The following is a 13,666-nucleotide window of genomic DNA, read 5'->3' as shown; positions in this document are numbered from 1 at the left end:
TGAGAACAAACTACCGTATCTGTTTGTTTTATTTAAGGCTCCATCGAAGGGACGGGGAACTTGTTCCTGTGCATTGAGCCAACCAGATGAACTATTTTTTCCAGCCCTGCTGGTCTTGTGCCAGCTGTTCTACATCCTCCATAGCAACTGGATGTTGGTGGAGGTCGAAGGCAATGACGTCCAAGCATCGGGTGCGGTCATGAGGAAGGCGAAGGACCTGACCGAAGCAGGTCCAGGTCTGACCTGGCACAGCCAAGCACAATGCTCTGGGCTGGCATGTGGAAGCTCTAAGCCCCTCAAGGGAAACCCGCTTTTGGGATGGCAAGTGCCACGCCATATAAGTGTGCATGTGTTTTGTGTGTGTCTACGCGTGTATGTGCCCTGCACTGGGATAGGCTCCCACATGCCCGCGACCCTTGTGAGGATTCGTAGCTTATTGTAATTGTATTCCAGTATAGATAGATCAATACCGTACAGTGAAGTCCTCACTGCTGGCAACTGCTTGTCAGGTACGAGCTCTTATTTTAAAATGACAGTAAGTAGGTCACCCAGGAGGAAACAAAAGGAAGAGGAAGTGGAAAGTAAGAAAATGAAATGAAAATGAGGGAAAACTTATAATAACTCTACACATTCAGATGATAGCTAGCTAGATAGATCGCTAATAAGATATTGCAGATATGCAGATACATGGTCTTACATACTGGTCTTGATGATTTTAAACCTTAAACAGCAGAAAATGATACAAATCTTACATAGTGTACAATATTTTGACCTAGAATAACCGCTGAATATGATTTGAAAAAGTTGTTGTCAGGTGTTAGTACATGGGTGTTATGTACCGGTACACTGTTTTTTTTCTCCTTATCAACTCCCCATTGTAGCCGCTCCTCATTCCTGTAAACTATTTCCTGTAAAAAAGAAACATAACTGCAATCACAGAATCATTAGTTTAAAAAAAGAATTGAAAAAAATGTTGGAGATTATTAACCATTGGATAAAAAGTGAATCACTGACCTGTGACCGAAAATATAGTGCAGATTTGCTGCAAGGCAACAAGGTCAAAGTCTAGTGCATGGGTGTCAAACTCATTTCAAATTGTGGGCCACATACGGCCTAGGTAGATGTCAAGTGGGCCGGACCATTAAAATTATACCATGTACTGTTATCGCTACGTGTTAGATACTATGAGTATGTTAACGCAGGTCAACAGCAAGCCAAACTCATTTATTCATGAGCCAGGAAATGGAGCGTCTTGCTCCTTTATTACGGTCTTCTTGACGGCGTACAGTGAACAACTGTGACATCAGCTCAATGAATTGTAGAGTGAAACTGAAACGAACAGATTTAAAACATGCATTAATATTGTGTACACAAATACAACACAAATCGTCAAGTGTTTAACAAAGGACATAAATGCAGCTCGAAATGTGACAAACAACGATAAACAATGCGTTTTCGCAGCACCTGCTAATTAGCTTGTTAGCACCGATTTAGCATCGTCGCTACGTCGTTAGCAGTACTCTGGGCTAGCGAGTTTCCAATGACAATTGAGGGAAAACGATCTCCGAAACACATTTCTAAATAATGCTAAACACGAGCAGACTTACAGCCATTGCTTTCGAAGGTGAAACGAAAGGAATATAAATCAGGAGGACCAGCAGCAACGACTACGGTCAGGCTTTCTGTAATGACTCGTCTGATGAAACACGGCCTCTGCTACCCGACCCACTGCGATAACTAAATGAATATTCTTAACAGAATTACTATTATTGAAATGGCCCGAAACCTTTACTGTGGGCAGAACATACCATACTCTGCTATAGTTAGCCGAAATATGTCTTTCCTTTGTTTTGGTCTAAGGAAGCACAAGAACATTCGGAAAATGTTAAAATTTATTGAACATATCTTTTACAAAACATTTCATGAAGCACCTTAGATTTCCTTCGACAAATGTGTACCGTATTTTCACGACTATTCGACGCACCGTACGGTTGGGCGCAGTCTCATTAATGGGTGACATTTCTGTATTTTACACATAGACAGACCGCACTGTACCAATGGGCGCAGTTTTACAGTGGTAAAACATACGCCAGCTTAAACATACGGCATGCATGCGCTCACGCTAACGCGTTAGCTTGAAGCATACGGTAGCATGCCAAGACATACAGATACAAGCTAAAAACACGTTTTTAAAAAGGCAACGGAAGCAGAACTGAGTTCGGGTGTATTTTATTTAGCCATCGTACAATGTTCTCACGTTTTTCGATCAATCATCACCCAGAAATCCATCAAAGTCCTCATCCTCTGTATCAGAAGCAGAGGACTGCACATCCCAGTTGTCATTGAACGCATCACATGCTAGTGTGAGTTGCTACGCATTGCCGAGCGGAAAGAAGGAGCAGCAACAGCAAAGTCAACATTTCTCTCGTGTGAAGCTTTCCCACATTTGAAAGTAAAGAACAGAGCGAAACATGGTGGCAGCGCGTGTGTGTGCAAGTCCCGTAATCCATCAAAAACGCCGCGTTCCCTCTCGTTGTTGCGTATTGTGGCGTAACTCGCCCAGCACTGCCTCTCACTCTTTGTAAAGTTGTGTTTGCCATCGATCATCCATTGTTCCCATGCCGTTCACAACTTTACTTTGAACGCCCGGTTGATGCCAATGTCCAGCGGTTGGAGTTCTTTAGTCAAGCCTCCGGGAATAACGGCATGCTCAGAGTTCATTTGCTTGACTTGGTTTTTCACCGCTGCTGTGAGATGGGCACGTATGCCAAAAGCATAACCGGTGGCTTTAAGTTTGAACTGAGCTTCGTAGGGGTGTCTCTTTGTCGAATTTATTTTTAGGGGTTCTTAGAAACTGTGGTATATGGTTTTTGCTGCTTCGCTGGTCTTCAAAAAACACTCGGTGATCGGTGGCTGTTTCCCGACGAATGAGCACTTCAGGGACCACGGCTGATTAGGAAAAGATTTTATTCTACCAATGTCAGAGTGAAGTCTTTCCAAAAAGTTGAGTGGCCCAAGGCATGGATGTAAAAAAGCCCCCCTCCCCTGTCAGGCCCGTATCTTTTATACCTGGCAAGGGGCTGATGTCATGGCTTTGTGCACCAGCTGCGGTTTTCAATCTACTAGTTTACTTCAGTCCTAAAAAAGGAGATCTTGACCAGTGCTGTTGGTGATGGACGACAACAGCCACTTTACCCTATTATAGGATTGCACACACTGCTGAAACTGGATTCTCCCTGACCAGCAAATATAGAATAGAATCGTGTTACTGACGCCAAGTGGACATTCTAAGGTCACCTACAGGAATAGAGAGGGAATTCCAAATTACACTTCAAAACCAAAACCGGAGTTGTTTTGCAACAATGCACATTGCCACACTCTATACAGGTATTGGTACCTGCTTGCGGCGTCCCTTTAGCATCCACTTACACGCCCACCCTTCACCATTGGCGGACTGCTCCCGAGCTTGCCTGTCCTCTCTCTCTCTCTCTCTCTCTCTCTCTCTCTCTCTCTCTCTCTCTCTCTCTCTCTCTCTCTCACTCTCTTTCTCTCTCTCTCTCCCTCTCCATATATGTATATATACACGCCCACCCTTCCCTGATTGGCCGACTTCTTTCCCGCATGCCTGGCCACAGTCACTTCCACCTTTTCTCTATATAAACAGCGTGTCGGCTGTCAGTCAGATTTTGGAACTCAGCGCATACAAAGGACGCTCCGCACCATAAGGCGTCCTGTCCATTTTGGAGAAAATTTAAGACTTTTAAGGGCGCCTTATAGTCGTGAAAATATGGTAATTTACTTTTATCATTTAGATACAGTATATGCATTAAGGGTGTGGAAAGTAATCGATATTAATCGATACATCGATGCGCACGTGCGCGATGCGAGTGCATCGGCTCATTCATTGGGTATGACGCGATTGACGGGTGAAATCGAGATTCATCACGATGCATTGGTGGTATCGGTAAAGTCCGATTCAAGCGCCATTTTATTCATGTTAAACGTCACCTATCTGCCCTTTCCTAGGTGCAATGAATGCACCATCATTGCTTTGCGTTTTGTGTTGAATACGGACGGTACCCGTGCGTCACATACAGTCCAGTACACAACTTGCGAAACACTATGGAAGTTCGCGCACGCATCAGCGAGGAAACTACTGTATCTTATGTTTGGAAATACTACGGCTTTGAAAAGAAAGACGGAAAGATTGATAAAAGCTCCGTAATTTGCAAAGAATGTCGCACTACGAAGCCATACAACGGCACCACCACAAATATGGAGACCACTTAAAACGATGGCACTACATCACCGACAAGTTTCCCGCCAGTTCCTCGTTGGACACCGGAGAAACTCTTGGCAAACCAGGTCAGGATCAGAAAAAAATCGCCTCTTATTCTGGGGGTCCCCTTGCAGTGGACCACTGTGACCGCGCAAGGAAAAACTATATATGGATGACTCTTTTGGACATTTCATTTTGACACTCAGTGAGAGTGGTCTGTGTACGCTACAATACACATAGCAGCTTTGAGGCTGTGACTGCCACATTGTTTCAATTGTATTTTTTTTCTGTCCTATGGAGATGGATATTTCATATAAGACACTCAGTGAATAGTCTGTTTGTGTTTACACTACAGCAACAGCTGTGAGTCTCAGGTGCCAAATTGTTTACATTTTCCTTGCACAAAACCCAATTGTGAAAGGGCTTAAATAAGTTGTTTTACACGTTCTACTTTTATAAGGAATAAAGTGGTCTACTTTTTGCAATACCATACTGAATTCCATCTTTTTTAAAACTTTTTTTTCTTTGCGTATTTGCATCGTGTTTAATTGCACAATATCACAACAAATTGCACTGTATCGTATCGGATCGCATTGATTTGAACTAAATGTGTATCACGTCGTATCGCATTGTGAATACGGTGAAACGTATCGCATCGTGTCGCCAGAAAATTCCATGTATCGTTTAAGTATCGCATTGCTGGTAGTGCATCGAGATGTGTATCGAATCGTCCTCAGTGCTGAGATTCACATCCCTACTGCACACATGATGAGGTATCGGGGTTTGTGTGTCCCATTAACCCGAGGAGCTGACATTGGAACTGTCTGGGGCTTCATGCCACCAGCAGGGTCACCATTGCAGACCTTAGGTGAGGGACCAGAAAAAGTGCGGCTCAAAGACCCCACTGATGACCACAAGCATTGGAATATGTTTACCCTTGCCACTGGGGTGCCCCTCTGAATCCGTGTTTGGAGGCAGCCTGAAAGGGTTATGTGGGCCCCCCTTTCCATGGGCTCACCACTTATGAGAGAGGCTGTAGGCGTTGGGCGTAATGTGAGCTGGGCGGCGGCCCAAGGTTGTCACCAAAGACTTGGACATTTGTGGTCTGATTTACAGTTGCAGAAGTTGGCTTTGTGAATCTGGAATGTCACCTCTCTAGCAGGGAAGGAATGCCAGCTTGTACGCACACAGTTGCCCCTCAGACTATGCAACTGCCTTGTGTCAACCGTCGAGACCTTCAAGTTCCTGGGAATCACAGTCTCCCAGGACATGAAGTGGGAAGTCAACACCATCTCCATCCTGAAAAGGGCCCGGCAGAGGATGTACTTCCTGAGGCTGCTGAGGAAGCATGGCCGTCCACAGGAGGTGCTACGACACTTCTACACGGCAGTCATCGAATCAATCCTGTGTTCTTCCATCACGGTTTGATTTGGGGCCGCCACAAAAATGACAAAATCCGACTTCAACGGACAGTTAGGATGGCGGAAAAAATCGTTGGCACCGCCCTACCCACTCTTGAGGACTTGCACACTGCAAGAATCAAGACAAGGGCACAGAAAATCCTCCTGGATCCCCCGTACCCTGCACACCACCTTTTCCAGCTACTCTCCTCAGGCAGGCGCTACAGATCCATGCACACCAAATCCAGTAGACACTTAAACAGCTTCTTCCCTCTAGCCATTAACTCCCTAAACAGTCACTGACGTAGTCACTCTTCTTGTACTACAAATACTGCTACTGGTCACTCTAAAATGATTCAATGATTTTCTGCACCAATTGTACAAACTGTCATAGTATTGTATTCTACCACTGTTCACTTTAGCTCTGCTTGATACTTTGCACATTGTCTAACAGTTGTCACTGGGTGGTACCACCGCACTACGGTTCACTTACATTACGAAATGTCCCTGCATACCTATTTGTCATGTCCTTGTTTACGATGATACTAATGAAGCGTGCTATACCAGAGACAAATTCCTTGTGTGTTCTACATACTTGGCCAATAAAGATGATTCTGATTCTGATCTGTTTCTGATTCTGAAGATCGTGAAGCTCTAACTGGACATAGTCAGGCTCACCTCGACACATAGCTTGGTCTCTGGTACCAGTCCTTTTGAGAGGGATTGAACTCACTTCCACTCACTCGGGTGAAGAGAGAGGTGAAGCTTTCAACTAATCACACCATGTGATGTCTTGGCGCTGATGGGTGGGGAAGATTTGGGGCCAACCTGGCATAGAGAAACGTATTGTGATGGTTGACTGGGAATGTTTATTCGAGTTCTCTGTCAGAAAGAGTTTCAACTCCCACCTCAGACAGAACTCAACCCATGTCATGGAGGACATAGGGGACATTAAGACTGGGTGGACCACTTGTGGAGGTATCTGATGGGTCCAGGCAGAACGCAACTTTGGCTATCACTGAGGCAAAAACTTGGGTGTGGGGGGAGTTTGGTGGGGTGTTGGAAATCGACTTCTGGAGGACTTCGAGTAAATTCTGGTCCACTACCCAGCATCTCAGGAAGGGGAAGCACTACCCCATTTCCCAATTGCCAAGTGCCCAATTTCACCAATATGTCTTAGGCAACTAAGTCTGGGTCCCTGCATGTGGATGAGATCCGCTAAGAATTCCTACAGGCTCTGGATATTGTGGAGGCTGTGTGATTGACACACCTCTACAAAATCACATGGAAGATATTAGATATAAGTGTCTTATTACGACTGTCTGCAACAGATGTTTAGTGGAGAATGTTTCCCCTTGGGCATGTTAGAGGGACTTTGGTATGGATGAGAGCTACGCGGACCAAAAGCAAGATAAAAAATAAAAGAGTCTAAATATACGTTGGATAGAGTTTTCATGTCTAAATGGGTGTTGGGGACATTTAGCTACACACTCCATCTTGGAGATAAAAGACTCTTGTGGACGAGTTGTGGCTTGTTGTCTTTTTGCCACATTCCCCACCACTGAGGAATTCAACCGTGACTCCGACTTCCACATGATGCGTCATAGCAGCTACACCTTGAAACATACTGTACCTTGAGGCATTTAAACTCACTGATAGGGAGTCATTCATAGTATTGCGGGATCTCTTGAAAACGGAAGTTACGATTGAAAATTGTACGACTGGTAACAATACAACCAAAATTTGTGTTAAAGTATTCAACAATTATAAATGTGACTATACAATTTACCAGACCGTTTCTGCTCAGTAACAGTTTGCTGTTTGTTCAAAATAGCAGCACCTACAGAAGCTCAGAAAAGGCCTCAGAGATTCATTAAAATGTGGAGTCTTGCTGGCTGCCACTTGGCTGCACGATAAGAAAATCAGCTTACATAAGTTACTTGAAGCCATTTTCTTAGGGCTCTACTCGTTTCTGTGCGTCCATTTAAAAAATTCCAATTATTTTAATTAGCCTTACCTTGTCTTCCTCCATCCAAGGCCCTGTGGTTCTTCATGTTGAAAGGCGCTTATAAATAAAATGTATTATTATTATTATTATTATTATGTTTTTTTGCATTTTCTCGATTGCTCTTTATAAGTCCAACTGCAGTTAAAGTTATAATCATTGTAATCAAACAGGTTTTCTTTATTTGTGGATTTTTTTAAACAACATCTAGTGTCCTTGTAAAATTGTAAGTGTAGAAATAAAAGCTCCCGGTGACAGTTGAAAAACGATTCAAAAGGCAAAACCGTAATAGGCGTGAGTCAAACTTGAGATTTTCAGGACCATTTTGGGATAATTTCTACTTTCTCTATAATTCAACAGTTTATGCCAATATTAATGAAACCGTTCCACATACATAGCTCTCATTAGTCTGTGAAATTTTGAATGGGCAAACACGGCATTTCGTTTGACCTGCCGATGGGAACTTCCACATCAGGTAAACCTCATATTGTAGCTTTGTGTGATGCTGTCATTGAACTACTATTAACAGGTACAGTAGCAGAAATACATTTTATGTAAATGTGAGCCCACGTCTGTCGCCATTGATCAAGGTAAGAATGGCATGAAGTGACATTTCCCAGAGGTGTTGTTTAATTCTTCATGTGACTCAGGAATGTCAGAATGACCCCTCCTCCAGCCATCTACACGATCTACATCGAGCTGACACCCCCGCCCACCTCCTGTATCTATGTGCCCTGTCAGCTGGGGCCCAGCAAGCAGAGATGGTGTAAAACACTCTCGACTGGATACCGAAGACTCAAGCCAGGACCATCACAAAACTCGGACTTCATACTTGACAACAAATAATGTAAGATCACCATCTAATTTTCAAATTAACCTTAAGTTGTTTTTCTGTTGTTGTTGTTGTGAATGCCTTTTTTTAAAGTCTCATCTTGAAGAAGATACTAAAAGTCACACAAGTTACCCTTAATATGACCAATTATTTGTTTTTATTTGTTGTCAGTAGGAATGTAAAATTGTGTCTTTGTTTTGGATTGAATGACTTATAATAAGTAAGTGAAGCCATCTCAGGTGGCTTGTTGGCAAATTCAAATCGACTAAGCCTGTCATGATCTATTTGCCAGTCCACTTTATTTTCTTCGATTATTTGACCTGTTAATAGAGTGTGTCTGAAATAAAGGAGCAGTCCACTCTTATAAACTCAGTTGGGACTTATCACATTATTTGTGATAAGATCTAAGTCTCACTGTATGAGTAAAACTACTCCCAAACACAAGGACCTATTAAAATTTGCATCTCAAGGTTTATGCAGATACTGTAGCTTGAATAAAGAAATGCTTCTTTTTTTAATTTTCCCATTTCAGCTTCCTCAGCTGAGGAAGTCATGGGCTTACAAAGTCATGGGAGATCTGCACTGTTAACCTACTTTGCTTGGTCTGATTTTAACACACAGTGTTTTAGCCTTCTCATGTTATATAACATCAGAATCACTTCACACATCTCAAGTTAACTGTTAAATACTGTTAATTACAATAGTAGTAGCATCTTAAAGTGTTAAAACTGTTTAGCCCAACTCCTCCAGCAGAATCTCCTCCAGATCAACCCTAGGAAAACTAAGGAGTTGGTTGTGGATTTCTGCAGGAAAAAGTCCTCACCAGCACTGATGAACATCCAGGGTATGGACATAGAGAGGGTGACCTCCTACAAGTACCTTAGTGTTCTTCTGAACGACAAACTGGACTGGTCTACAAACACGGACAATCTGATTAGGAAAGGACAGAGCCGACTCTTCCTACTCAGGAAACTGAGGTCTTTTGGGGTTCAGGGGTCACTCCTTAAGACGTTCTATAACTCGGTGGTGGCCTCGGCCATCCATTATGGCATTGTCTGCTGGTCAGGCAGCATCTCAGCGCATTTAATTGAAAGATTGTTGTTTTTTTCTCTTTCTTCTTTCTTCTTTCTACATACATTCTTGCTGCTGGAGGCTGTCAGTTCAAACTCATCTGTGCATAAAAAAGTCACTTCACCTGGAACCAAATTTGGTTGTACTACCCTTAATCATCATCATCATAATCATCAATAATAATAATAATCATCATCATCATCATCCTCATAATAATAATCACTTTAATTTGTGTAGCGCTTTAAAAAACACTCAAAGGCACTTTACGAGGTTAAGACAAAAACAACCCCCCCCCCCCCCCCCGAACAACAAATGAGACATAATGAAATCACAAAAGAAGACAATCATAACATCAAAAACTATATGGGTGCAACGGCGTGTAAAATGGAGAGATTATGTTATTTCATGCATCCTGGAACCTGATAACATGATAAACTGTCCACTGTCGTAACCACTGTCCCTGAATGAGTTAAACAATAGATTGTGTAATTACGGGTTAAAAGCAGATCTAAACAGGTGGGATTTTCGTGCCGTTTTAAAAGAGGGGAGTGTGTGATTGTGTCTGGGGTGATGAGGGAGAGCGTTCCAGAGGGGGAGGGTGGCGATAGAGAAGCCTCTGTCTCCCCAGGTCCTATGCTAAGTTCAGATGGGAGGCATGTGGAGGTTGGTCTGGGCAGATCTAAAACTGCAGGTGGGGGTCTGACGGTGAAGGAGGTCAGTGAGGTAGGAGGTGGCGAGGTGGTGAAGAGCCTTAAAGGTGGTGAGAAGAATTTTAAACTGGTTTCGTTGTTGGATGGGGAGCCAGTGAAGGTGTTGGAAGACTGCGTTGATGTGGTCTCTGGTGTGGCAGTGGGTGAGGAGACGGCCAGCAGAATTTTGGATGTATTGAAGTTTGTCGAGATCTTTGGCGGGTAGAGCAGACAACACTATTGCAGTTGTCGAGTCGTGAGGTGATGAAGGCACAAATTCATATTCAAACGTTTGCCTGCAGGATTTTCTGAATAGCTGAAGAATTCAATGTTCCATTCATAGCTGCAAGTCGTCTAGGCTGTGAATTAGGAACAGCCCAAGTCTAAAATGTTTTGGACTTGACGAGACGACATGTGCGGTAGATTAACTTGGAGTTTGCTCCTGAATCTGTATGCACCAGGGCTTGTGATTGGCTGACATATGGAAGCTACAATTTATCGCGATGGCGTTTGCCGATATTGTCGCATTTTCCCCTATGTACAAAAGTTACTTCACAGCAGAAGAACAGGAGAAGAAATGCATGATAAACCAAATTTGCTTTATAATCCGAAGCTCCGTAGAGTGCAGAAAATACGGTTTTTATCTTGGTAGGCTAGGCTCTTTTGTCTGCATCTTCACCAAACTTGTTGCTTTTTGTTTGTCACACATGAAATTGACTTTTTTTTAAAGCAGCTATCCGTCCCTCCCATTCATCCATTTTCTATTCTTCTTATCCTCACAAGAGTCGCGGGCGTGCTGGAGCCTATCCCAGCTGTCTTCGGGCAGTAGGTGGAGTAAACCCTGAACTGGTTGTGAGACAATCGCAGGGCACACACAGACAAACAACCATCTGCGCTGTGCCCTGTGATTGGCTGGCAACCGATTCAGGGTGTCCCCCGCCTACTGCCCGGAGACAGGTGGGATAGGCTCCAGCACCCCCCGCGACCCTAGTGAGGATCAAGCGGTTCGGAAGATGAATGAATGAATGGATTTGTGAGATTGCACTTTTGATTTCTCTTTCCAGTGATAATCCCACAATGAATATAAACATGATTGCAAATATTTTTCTTCCTTTCACTGTCTAGATCAAATGTGGGCAAACTACGGCCCGCGGGCCGGATCCGGGCCGTTGGTCTTTTTAATCCGGCCCGCCGAAGGTTGGTACACAATTAAGGTTCGATGTAAAGGATTGCATTCATTTCATTTGGACTTGTAATGCCAGGCGACGGAGTTACTTGAAGTTGCAGAGCACAGGGAGGGAGGGGGAGACGATACGGAAACCCGCAGTAGCGCCAACTCAAGCAACTCCCGCTCGATACAACAGAATAACTGTGTCTGTGCCGCTATTTTCTATCTTTGGATCCAAAACAGCGACATGCAAGTGACTCTTTATTGCAGTGAGTTTTACTGGAATTGCGAAAATTTGTAGATCTTGGCATCCAAACGAAGAGGAACAGTAATGGCAGAGAAAGTGAACAGTATCTGATTAAACGAAGCAGGTTACAAAGTCCGAAACATTCAGGAGACGCTTGGAGACGGAAAGACTCAAATTTGCGAGACTTTGAAAAACGAGGAAGCGATTCTTGCTCAGTCCGATTCTGGCTATTTCCATGCTCAGAGTGAATTGCTTGTGGCTCGACGCACAGTCGAGTAAATAAACGTTTCCTGGAATGGTTTGACTGTTATCGTGCTAAAACTTTTCCGCAAACTGTACCGCGAATAAGAGAGGAAGCGAGTTCCAGAGCGCTAACTTGGAGCATCAAAGACTTCGAAGCGTCCCGTGGCTGGCTTCAAAAGTTGGTTGAACGACATCAGCTGAGCAATGCTGTCTTGGGTGGTGATCGAGGGGAGGTCAAGTCAGAGACAATGAGTGAGTGGAAAGAAAAACCACGGGGTCTCTTACACGTCTCATTTTGTAGCAAATAGTCCTGTTATATTTTGGCATATACCTGTACTGTGTGCTGCAGTTGTAGGGCAATATATTGTTGCACTTCGTTGCTTGTGTCCTCACATGTATGTTGTTAAAATACTTGGACATTCATATAGGACATAGACCATAGTTGTTTCAGTGTTCTCGTTAAAAAAAAGTATGGGAATACTTTAATGCTTTTGTTCTGTTGATATTTGGTGTAGAATGTCAACATATAACGTTTTTTTATATGTACCGTATCTTGTGCTGACCCGGCCCACTTGTCAAATTTAGAAATCAATGTGGCCCCCGAGCCAAAAAGTTTGCCCACCCCTGGTCTAGATGACGGATTTCTTGTTCCTGGATAGCACATGTGGTTTGCTGAACTTAGAGAGGCCATTTTCCTTCCCCATGTAATACACATTGGCACATTTCACGTCAGTTTAATTCAGGAATTGTTCCTGAAAGTTTCACATTCCATTGCGGGGGGAGCTGTAGAAAACACACCGTTTTATGAATTACGCATATCAAAGTGTCTCTGATTGTAGCAAAACATGTTGGCCAGATTAGTCTTTTCAGCCTAATCATGGTCTCCTTCATCTAAGAGCTTTAGTCAAACATCTGCAAATGGAGATTTTTTTTTCCAGTCAAATTAAACATCTTGTCATTCTTACTTTTATCCACCAATTTGGCAGGGCAAAGGAAGCCAAATGTGTTTGTTTTGAAATGTTATGTTGAAATGTTGAAATGTTAATCCAGCTATGCATATGGGGAAAATTAATGTCATTAAAAAAAATATTTAATTTAATAAAATTAACAAAATTATTCATAAATAAAATTTTCAGGAAAATTCACTCACACGCACACACACACACATACGCACACACACACACACACACACACACACACACACACACACACACACACACACACACACACACACACACAATTGTAGTCTCAGCAACATCACGCTGCCCGGAATTAGTCTGATAGCCTTTAGCAATTGTTTTGTTTCTAATCTCCGGAGACTCCTTCGTTTCCTCGGCTCCATTTTTTGTGTTTAGTTCACACCATGTTTACCAAACAGCACTCTGACTCCTTATCCACCGTAATTGGGCCGACTGACTGATTACAGGACATTTGTGATGCTAATTAGAGAATACACTTCTGTTTTTTTCTATTTTAAAGAAATATCAGATTTTCATGAGTTAATGTTCATGAAATTGTTATTTATTACTACTTTTGTCAGATTCAATTGACTTCTATAATCACTATGGTTTTTTCTTTCACTAGCAGAGAGGTACTAACAATTTTGTGGAAGTGTGTGGAGTTGATGCGACAAATTGCAAATGATTTTGAAGCCTAAAAGTGCACCTGTGGTGGTGTGACCTTGGGCCATTGAGTTCTTTTCTCCGTGGACCCTGCCTCTTGTCCAGAGGAC

At 43.1% G+C, this 13,666-nt stretch overlaps 1 protein-coding gene and 1 long non-coding RNA gene across 3 annotated transcripts in view; one reads left to right on the top strand and one right to left on the bottom strand.

Annotated features, from left to right (window-relative positions):
• The first annotated feature begins 392 nt into the window (after window positions 1–392).
• LOC127609152 (ATP-binding cassette sub-family G member 4-like) overlaps window positions 393–13,666 on the top strand; it is a 35,041-nt gene continuing 21,767 nt past the window's right edge. Inside the window, exons 1-2 of one of the 2 annotated variants that reach the window (XM_052078910.1) lie at window positions 393–509; window positions 8,344–8,531. In XM_052078910.1, coding sequence (XP_051934870.1) covers window positions 8,412–8,531 — 120 coding nt within the window. In that variant the 5' untranslated portion in view covers window positions 393–509; window positions 8,344–8,411. Of the gene's footprint in view, window positions 510–7,803; window positions 8,532–13,666 lie in introns of those variants that run through there. The other variant, XM_052078911.1, reaches the window with a different exon arrangement.
• On the bottom strand, window positions 1,224–1,799 carry LOC127609285 (uncharacterized). The gene is made up of 2 exons (XR_007964502.1): window positions 1,608–1,799; window positions 1,224–1,329 (listed from the first exon to the last, which is right to left on the bottom strand). It is a non-coding gene; the product is annotated as an uncharacterized LOC127609285 (long non-coding RNA).

The sequence above is a fragment of the Hippocampus zosterae genome, chromosome 10 (genome assembly GCF_025434085.1).
Source record: "Hippocampus zosterae strain Florida chromosome 10, ASM2543408v3, whole genome shotgun sequence".
Taxonomy (NCBI): Eukaryota; Metazoa; Chordata; class Actinopteri; order Syngnathiformes; family Syngnathidae; genus Hippocampus; species Hippocampus zosterae.
Note: the sequence above shows the minus strand (reverse complement) of the source record. Positions and strands in the feature narration are given on the sequence as shown.